This window comes from Sinocyclocheilus anshuiensis, unplaced genomic scaffold, assembly GCF_001515605.1.
Source record: "Sinocyclocheilus anshuiensis isolate Anshui unplaced genomic scaffold, SAMN03320099.WGS_v1.1 scaffold2670, whole genome shotgun sequence".
NCBI lineage: Eukaryota > Metazoa > Chordata > Actinopteri > Cypriniformes > Cyprinidae > Sinocyclocheilus > Sinocyclocheilus anshuiensis.
The window spans coordinates 359,050-369,463 of NW_015554247.1; the positions used below are offsets into that span (position 1 = coordinate 359,050).

Below are 10,414 nucleotides of genomic sequence, written 5' to 3' on the forward strand. Positions count from 1 at the left end.
ATTGGGTTGTTTTGACCCAGCTGTTGGGTTGTTTTGACCCAGCTATATATATATATATATATATTTAAATACTTTTATAGACTCCTTATCAATACTCCAAGCATTGACATTTCCTCATGACACCCTCTTATTGTAAATCTGCACACTCTTGTCTCCTGAGGAACGAGGGACGTTTGATGTGCTTTTTAGAAATTGGACATTTTTCAGAAACAAAGAATACAGAACAACTCTGTCTCTCTCTCTCTCTCTCTCTCTCTCTCTCTCTCTCTGTGTGTGAGTGAGTGTGTGTGACAGAGAGAGAGATTCAAGAGAGAGAGAGATTCAAGAGAGAGAGAGAGTGCAGCATGCCAAATGAAACCAAAAGGAATGCTATTTTGTTTTGGTAAATTTACACTTTGTTTTCATGAGCTCACACTTCCCAAAACAGAGCACAGTGTGTCTTCAGTAAAAGGCTTTTTTTATAAACCCAACAATAGAACAATAGATGTGCTAGAATGGTCAATCATTTTTCTGTTGCTGTGTAGCTGTATCTGCCGTTCAGCATTTGATGTCTTCTCCGATGTTATATTGTGAGGAAGCATCTGTGCAACACACTGTCCTCCGGATAAATAAAGATACAAGAACTGTTTAATGGCAACGAGACTGTGATTCTTCTGCAGTGAAGATGCAATGATTACTATGAAGGAAATGTGTAGCAGGTGTTTCCTCCGAGAAGCCAAGGGAGGCTGTGCTGTCAAAAAAAATAAACTAATCATATGAAATATGAGTTCAAATAATGTGTAAAATGTCTTTATTTAAATTGTGCTGATCACTCCGGTTTATCACTTTTATTGGTTTATCACTGTAAAGCTGCTTTGAAACAATCTGTATTGTGTAAAGCACTATAGAAATAAGGTTAACTTAATGCATTTGTATATGATATTATTTGTAGCCACCATATGTATTAACAATATATATTTAATTTATATATGCATGTTTATGAAAACAACACTTTTATAACATACATGTCTATATATTCACATATAGAATATATATAAAAAGATGGGCTTTAGGATGCATATATGTACATAACATGTTTGCCTGTTACTGTAATAGTGATGCTTCACTTAACAGGCAGCAGCACTAATGGAGGGTGGTTTAAAACAAGTACATGCGGTATATCCTGCCCACTTTAAGATACATCATTGGTCCCCCAACTCAGTTTGAGGGTTTCCTTGTTCAGGAATGGGAAGCTGAACAGCAGCCAGCGCACGTTATTTCATGCCAGCATACTGGAAATGCCGAGCGGGCAATGCCTGCTTGGCAGCCGCTGCTGTGAAACTAGCATGAGTTTCATGTCTCATGCTGGAGTGGGGACAGATATGTCAACTTGCGGGATTCCTTGTCCCCTCTCCTAAATAGATCCATGTGTGAACTCGCAGGCCGCCAATCAACTACAGCCTGTTTCCCAGAAGAGAGGAGCTCCTCCCACTCTCTCCTGCCTGATGCAGCAACAGTGGATCACACACGTACAAACACAGACTGCATGCTGTAGAGTTATTATTGTAGGCTGAACTCACAGTTTCATTCTACACTGGATGCACTGTGGGAATAACAATGAAGATGCAGCCCATGCAGGACATAAAATGATGCTTCGCAAATCCAAGACTGAGTTCATACCAAGGAGGTCTACGATACCTTGGGAGAGCTAGCCGTTAGCATTCCCATACAAAATATAAATATAGGCTATGTCTACTTTTCAGTGGCTTACAATACAATACAAAACGATACAATCCATTTTTTTTGGGTTAACCAGAAAACGTTTAATGGTAAAGTTCTTTGACATCTTTCTTCCTTATTGCAGCCCCAGGTTATTTTAAACGCACCTGTATTTTATTTTTATGATAAGAAATGACTTAATGTCAAAAATTATTGCTCTGTTTTGACCTACATTAACTATACACTTAACCTACAAACCTAATGGAGAACTGTTCAGAATCCAAAATATAATATATCACTATGTGACCTTGAACAACTGAGCAAAATGTTTGATGACTTTTGGAAAGTCAATAAAACATACAACACTGTAAAAAAGGATTGCTTAGTTATCACAACTTAAAATTCAACATTAGAATTAGTAACGTGGTTTCAAATTAAAAAAACAAAACAAAGTGTTCATGCTTGACTTAAAATTTGTGATAACTTAAAGATCCAACTTAAAGGGGTCATATGATGCTATTTTAAAGATCATTATTTTGTGTATTTGTTGTAACAGAATATGTTGACATGCTTTAATGTTCAAAAAACACATGCATCATATGACCCCTTTAACTACAGTTAACTAAACTTTGAAGTTGCTATAACTAATTGCAGCAGCATTATTTTACAGTGAATGCTTCAGTTCAGTTGAGATCATTACTGGCAGTAAAATATAGCTTGCATTTTTGTTTATACGTTCACATTAGATTATTTTGTCCTTTGTAAAGTTGTAGAGCTTTACAAATTATTCTGGTTGCATCATGTAAAACTTTTACAATTTTTTGGTATCTTACAAATATATCTGTCTGTATATGTATATAATATGTAAACACATAGATAGAATCTAAAGAAACATTTTAATGTTCTACAGTTCTACCACAGCAGTCTGCAAAGCCTAAAACAGTCAAAGTTCAAATCTTATATTGTGTCATTTTTGGAACAACAACCTACCAAATCTTATTCATTGCTGTATCTACTGTTACATTAATATTGTTAAAAAACTGAAATATTCCTTTAAGACTTTAAACTGAACAACTACCTTTTCTCTCAACTCCAGCAAAGGTCACCAACAGGCCGAACAGATTGTTTTGAGTTGGTATTGTTGGAACAGAATGTTCTGTCTTTTTCTAGGACCCTTGTGACTGAGAGACTTAGCGTGCTTCCTGTTGGCCGGAACTCTCTTTCAAACGAAGGGATCAACAAGGAAGTGTCATGAGATAACAGGCCTCAGCCTACTTCAGCTCTCTGGCATTCGGGGTCAAAAGATAGTCATAAGAATAAAGGAGCTGTGCTTGTACTAACGGTGCACAGAGAGGCAGGGGAATCTGTTCCCCGTGAGCACAGGCTGAATGGGTAACTGTCAAATGTCTTCTTGTTGAACACTGCTCTACTGTTCTCACTGGGCTGAAAAAAGAGGCATGGAGGAAGTGAAGACAGCAGCCAGAAACCATGGAATGAGAAGCAGATCAAAGAGAGAGAGAGTCCAGGCAGGGAACAGTCGCTCCTCTGAGAAGCAGCAGAGAGTTTCAGACCACCAGGGTCTGCCATAAACCTAGTGAACTGCCATGTGTCTACTCTCCGTGTCATTCAAATGCTCCCTAAGTCTGTTTGCCATTAGCATGTTGCTAAGCTAACTATATAGCAAACTGAGGCTGTATAATTGTTTATTATAGGGTCCCCTTACCCTAACCCTATATCTAAACATCTAAACCCCTCACCCAAAACGTTCTGCTATTTTAGATTTTCAAAAAAAATTAAAAACCCTTTATTCTGTATGATTTATAAGCTGTTTTCCTCATGGGGACATGGGGACCAAAAAATGTCCCCACAAGTTCGAAATTTACTGGTATTACTATCCTTGTGGGGACATTTGGTCCCCATAATATAGGGAATAACAGGACCACACACACACACACACACACACACACACACACACACACACACAGTCATTACATTAAAATGGGTTAAAGCCATTCCTATATACACAATCCTTTTAATGTTGTAATTTTTTATATTTTATATTGTATATATAATATTTAATGTTTATATATACAGTATATATATATATATATATCATGTGTATATAATGTGTTTATATATACAGTCATGAAACTCTAGATGGCGCAGGCTGACGGGTTGTTAATGTAACTGATGATATTCAGAGAGTTAAACACCTTGGCACAAGCTGATTGGTTCGTGCTGCATATGCGGCCAATGAGCTTACTGCCTTGCATTTATATGGCTGGCTAGCATTCACTAGAGTTTCCTGCAGCGCGCATTCAGATCTGCTACGGAGTTATTTGATATGCTTTTTGTGCAGCAGCAGCATGTCTTAAATACTCACGGCACCGTATGCCATATGCATTGGCAGTAGCAAGTTCCTGTACTTGCTTGCAGTAGATATATATATATAATAGATCATCTTGTGATTTGACATGTCCTCTTCAATGTTTATGGTTTATGTACAGTAATGTATTTACAATGAGCCTGGGTTGACAGAAAGGATTATTTCAACTTGACAGCAATGCCACTGTTGACATACTATTGAGCATACATTATTATTGATGATATTTTCCTTTCTTTTTTCTATACTAGACTTTAAAATAATTTGATAAAACAAATTTAAAACGCTTTTTTCCAAAGGAAACCGTCTTCCTCTTTTCCCAAAAGGAAATGAGGAAAATTATAAGCGTTCTTTACATACTGTACTTCCTTACAGTAAAGACAACCATTATCATGTCCAAATAATACTGTGCGTTGGTTAACAAATAGTGTGGATTCATCACACAATTACTGGAGCTCTTGTGTAGGTGTGTTTTCTTTCCCAGCCCAGGTGTCTGCCGTTGTGCCGTGAGCTTTTGCCATAGTGTTCTTTTACATCCACAATACTCTATGTCTGAAGCATCATCAGAAATCACATGGCTTAAACGAACCAGGCACTTTTCTTTTAATAAGAAGCTCACATCCTCACCACCACACAATAGAAAAGGTTTCCCACCCGATATGAATCATGATGAAACACAGATGGTATACAGGAAACGTCACTATGATCTTATCAAGACAGAAGTTAAAATGCATTTCAAGCTCCCTCGTATTAGATTTGACTAATCTTGATCATAAGGCTAAACCACTGATAAAACTGAACAATGTTGCCAATGTGCACTATATGCTTAAGAGAGCAGTCATTGCTGGGAATTCTTATTTGCCTGCAGGGAGCAGGCTACACTTCTAAAACAAGGAAATTAGTGACTTTATTTGATCCATATTACAGTACATATGACATAATTTCACATACTGTTTTCTTAAAGGCCCAAAATAAATAAATCAAAAATCACTATATTTTTTTATGTATATATTCACTTTGTATATCTTTGAATATGGAAACAGCTTCCCAAAATGTGATTACAGAGTACACAAAGATGGGAAGAGGAGTGAACAACTGCAATATTCCAGAAGGAAGTAAACCAATGACTGCAGCATGATTGTTTTACACTGAAGTAACCGTTGAAGCTTCGGTTGAAACATTGTTCAGGAGTGCAGCATTGTGCTTTTTGTAGAAACATTCTATGGATAGTTTACAAATTGCACAGCAATAACACCTCTCTTTTCTTATGAAATTGCAGAGGGGGAAACCTGGAAGCAGAACAGAAAATACAGAAGATTTCCAGAGTGTAATGAATCAGAAACAGGACATTTCTTCCTTAATGTGAAATTCCTAGTAATGGCCAAACTGTTTCACACAAATCCAGCAAATGTGTCATATTCAACTCTTATCCTTCCTGCCCTATATATATCTCCTTTATTCTGCAATTGTCTGAGTGCTTTTACAAGATGAACTTATTAAAGGGGCAGCTCAAGTTCAGCCCTCTAAGGCCTTGTTTAAATATAATACAAATATAATAAAAACTCTTCCTGGGTTAACAATTATCAACATTACATGTTTGCTCTGAGCAAATGCTATCTGGCAAGCGCACTGACATTATTAACATATTATTCCCGAGTTAGTCACTTGTTCTGTATTGAGCTGCCATTCTCATGTGTCAACAGAGGACGCAGCCAAGCAAAACAGATAGTTTGTTGAAGGCATTTGTGGGTTATCAGGAAAACTGAAACCAGGAAAACTTCTTATGAAGATGATACTGCTGATAGCGATAATGTGTTTCTGTTGTATTGAACAATGCTTTGAAATAAGAACTGTGAAATCATTTTTTCATTCCTTTTCATGCAAAACTGTCTGCTTGAGAAAGCTGCGGGAAAGTCCAGGCAAGTTTTCCATGAGTGGTGGAATGGAAAACTGACCAGCAGTCAGTATCACTCCTACGACACAGCCATATTTTGTCCAGTTTCTAACAAGCCCCACGATGACCGTTTCTGTTCCTTTTTCTCAGCCAGTCAGACTTACCCGTATTTTGATGGTAATTTTAGCATACATTTCTGCCTGAAGACAAATAGAGTCAGCATTTTCAGTAAAATGACCTTCACTGCTCACATGCCATTCCATATGTTTTCTCTCGACTATTGACTTTGTGAAAACAGATTAGTCAAGATGACTTATTTTATCATTTATTTGGTAGTGAGTACTTGTATGAAAAACTTATATTTATAGGCCATTGGCATTTTTTGGGAACTGTTCAAATACATTTTCATGATTAATACAATGGATTTCTTTTTTTCATTAAAGTTATATATGTTTATTGTATTTTTAAAAATGTATTTTACACCCTTTTAGATACATATTATGTACAGATGCAGATTGTGTAAACGCATACTGTTGTATAAGCCATATAAAGTCTTCTGATTCTTGCTTATTATTGTTTTTATTGTTACTTGTTTAATTTTTACTTCAATATATTATGCAAGTTCCCAGAGTTCCTGGAAACCACAACAAATCCCTTGTGTGTTTGTGCACACTTGGCAAATAAAGCTCATTCTAAATCTGATTTTAACGTTTGTGTGGTTTAAAATAGTTTTCATTTTAGCTGATAGCCTACAGGTTTTACTTGAAGTTCATGAGCTCAAAATGTGTACTTTGAACTACTTCTATTGTTCGTTTCACTGTTAAAACTACTAATAAAAGTATAGCAAACATAGGGCGATAACATTAGCGCCTTCTTCGTAATATAGAACGGTTGCTCGGCGATGATATCTGTTCATCAACAATAGGAAGGTGTTGTGTTAGGGAATACGTTTACTGTAAGGCGGCAGATCTGGAAGAGCAGAGAGGGGGAGGGGAAGAGCATTTGTAGTACCAGGAATAGTATTACTGACAACCTACCCTTACTGGAACCCTAGTGAGGGTGGAGCTAAACTAGAACATGACTGGGATGCCACTACAAATAACAGAGAACTTCAGCACGGCGGAGTGAAGGAACACTAACTTCTCTGAACAAGACACGAGTTCACGCAGCCAGCCAGAGTAGAGACTTACTACTTTGGATTTTTACAAAAAGTACTCATCTGCCAAAAGAGACTCGAAGGTAAGAGAGACTTTCAGAATCTTCTTTGAAGCTTTTGATAATTGAATTACAATTCGAGTACTTATAAAGTGCTTTATACAGCTTGTCTTTAAGATAATTTATGATTAAGCCTTTATTTATCTTATATACTCACACACACACACACATATATATATCTCTTGTATATTATGTATAAAAGACTAAGAACAAGTTATGCCAACAAATCATAATTTAAGTTAAAATAATTTTTATGCTAGAATAAGTTGGGTATCTTTACTACATGTAATTAGATAGAAAAGCATCAACTTGATAACTGACTTTAAACCTCTATAAATATGCATTTACTCCAATTAAAACAATTCCGTTTTACTAAATGTACATTTTCTGTTGTACTAATCTAAAATCTGTTTCTCTATAGGGTCCTGTTGCCAGCTTTAAGAGGCTCACAGTTTCACCATAATCACACTGCGCGGTTTTCCCGGCAGCTCAAGGTTTGTGCGGAGCGCCATGGTCACCCACAGCAAGTTTGACAACGCAATGAGCAGCAGCCTGTTTGACGCAAACATGCGGCTGCCGTCTCACCGTTACAAAACCTTCAGCTCAAAGCTACAGTACCAGATGGTGCAGCATGCCATCAGGATGCTCCAGGAGAGCGGCTTCTACTGGGGCTCCATCAGCGGCAAAGAGGCCAATCACTTGTTGAACTCGGAGCCCAGCGGGACCTTTCTGGTCCGAGACAGCTCGGACAACCGGCACTTCTTCACGCTCAGCGTCAAGACCGAGTCGGGCACCAAGAACCTACGGGTGCAGTGCGACAACAAATCCTTTTTCCTTCAGACGGACTCCAAGAGCATGCAGTCCGTGCCCCGCTTCGACTGCGTGCTGAAGCTCGTCCATCACTACATGCCCTCTTCTAGAAGCCCTCTGGCAATCGGAAACTCTCGGAATGCTTACTACATCTACACAGGGGGCGAGAAAATCCCCCTGGAGCTGTTGAGACCCCTTCCTTGCACAATGTCCTCCCTACAGCATCTCTGCAGGAAGACTGTCAATGGACATATAGACGTCTCCAGCAAAAGAGAGCAGCTGCCTCAACAGCTGAAAGACTTCTTACAAGAGTACGACGCTCCTATTTAAAGAGCTCTGGCTATTGAAGAAACGAGAAGCAGTGAGGGAGCTAAAGCTACTAGATTGACGGGCCTTAAAGGTCACATGCTTTTTGGAAGCTTGTTGGACTAAGAAGTATTGAGCTGTTCATGAGTACATGGAGTTAGCCAGTCAGCCGTGTGTGGTCATGAGTACTATCACTGATGCATTCTTATGTGACTGATCTTGTAACACCGTTCTTGCCGTAACAGTCTCAATGAATGGACAGTTTGTACTGTTTTCTGTACCAGTGCCAGTATCGTAACCCACTCTGTGGGCACCAATCACTGCCTCTGCACTGCCCCGAATCTGTAAGCAAGGAGGCAGCAAGCCATTTAGCAGAAATCAACCGCCACCTTCTTCCAAGTAAATATTTGTGCCTTTCATGGGAAAAAGGAAGAAGTGAGTTACAGCATAGCGAAATGCCTTCTGGAGTCAAAGCGGTTCAGATAAAACATGCCAGGACTGAACACAGATTAAGATGGACACATGTCGACATTCTGCTTGTACTTGAAAAAGCGACACTTTGGAACGAAATGTCTGTGTTTTTTAGATTTATTAAGTGGTTCATGCCAGGAGCAGTTTAAACCAGACTGCTTGTTATTGACTGTATTAACATACATGCGTGTTTTGTGTCTACAGATCACCCATGTTTCACCTTGTTTACATACTGTATATGAAGATACATTTAGATTGGTTATCTTTTGTAAAGACGTCTCAGCCATGTTTTGATGTTACATATTTATATTTATAAAAAAGACATTTCAATAATTTATTAAAGAGCACTATTTTTGTAAAAATGAACTCCATGTCTTGGGTTTTTCATTTCTCACAAGTGTTTTACCTCAAATTCACACCGAAAATGTCTGAAATAGTTCCAAATGTATATGAATCAGAGTCGCCGGCGCCTATGATTCAGATTCCCGGAGCGCCTCGCCTGGAAGGGTTAAAGTTGATTCAGAGACATTCACTTTAGTGAGCGGGAATGATCCTCCCCTCGCGCTCTCTGACAAGGCTCTTCCAGTAAGATGTGATATGAGGAAGCTCAGGATTACAGTTTTAAACAGTATTTAAGAGAACAACCTTGGACAAGGAAAGTGATTTAATATCTCGCAGCATGACATGCGGGAATGGATAAGCGGATTACATAAGAGAAGAAAAATATGTGGTCGGATTGTTCACATTTTAAACCCAAAACGTATTTAATATAATACTTCTAGCCAAAGGTTCAAACACACCTACTCGTTCTTCATTATTACCACTTTTAAAACATTTTCCAAAACTGTGATAACTCAAATGGAAGTCTTTTTTTTTTCTCTCTCAATCGAGTTCATATGTAGCTGCACACTTGTTGACTGCTTTTCCTTCACATTCCACTAAAACTAAAAAATAAATCGATAAAAATCAAATAAATACTAATTAATTCAAATAAAAATATGTTATTAAAGAAATTCATATTCAAAGACAAATTAAAATTCAATGAAACAGAAGCCATTAAAACTCTAATAAAAAAACATTAATGCAGTAAATGTTCAGTCCTTTGACTGGTAGTGTAGCAACAGCTGATCAGCTTGTTTTTTTAAACAAGTGTAACTTTACTTGGTAGAGACTGTGATAAAGAGGAAGAGGTGTGACTGCTGCAACTCTTTTGAACTCAGTCTTCTGGGAAACCAATCAGGTTTCTAAAGTCACACTGTGTTGTGGCGTACCCAAAAGGACTGGAATGTACTGTACTTACACAGCTGGGGAGTGTGTGTGTGTGTGAGGGTTTGTCTGAGAATGTGTGATAGAGAGTGATTGTATTTATATGAGCAAGAGAATGTGCATGTAACAGTTGATACACTGTCAGAATCAATATGTCTCACAATGGGGACAAAAATTCAGATCTTGATCAAGTGCTCCTGACGTGGCAGTCAAAAATGACAGAATTTTTTTATTTTACAATTAAATGAATGTACCAGTTCTATCATTAATATTTTGTATTTTATGGTATTTTTTTGGTACTAAATTATATTTATGCAGTAGTTATAACCTGTTTATTACCTGTTAACCACTTTTTCCAATTTTTAAATATA

The 10,414-nt window shown here is 37.7% G+C and overlaps 1 protein-coding gene across 1 annotated transcript; it reads left to right on the forward strand.

Moving 5' to 3' along the window:
• Nucleotides 1-7,079: 7,079 nt before the first annotated feature.
• socs3a (suppressor of cytokine signaling 3a) lies at nt 7,080-8,729 on the forward strand. The gene is made up of 2 exons (XM_016464155.1): nt 7,080-7,214; nt 7,612-8,729. Exon 2 carries the CDS (start codon nt 7,701-7,703, stop codon nt 8,328-8,330), a length of 630 nt encoding a protein of 209 aa, XP_016319641.1. The 5' UTR covers nt 7,080-7,214; nt 7,612-7,700; the 3' UTR covers nt 8,331-8,729.
• Nucleotides 8,730-10,414: the final 1,685 nt, after the last annotated feature.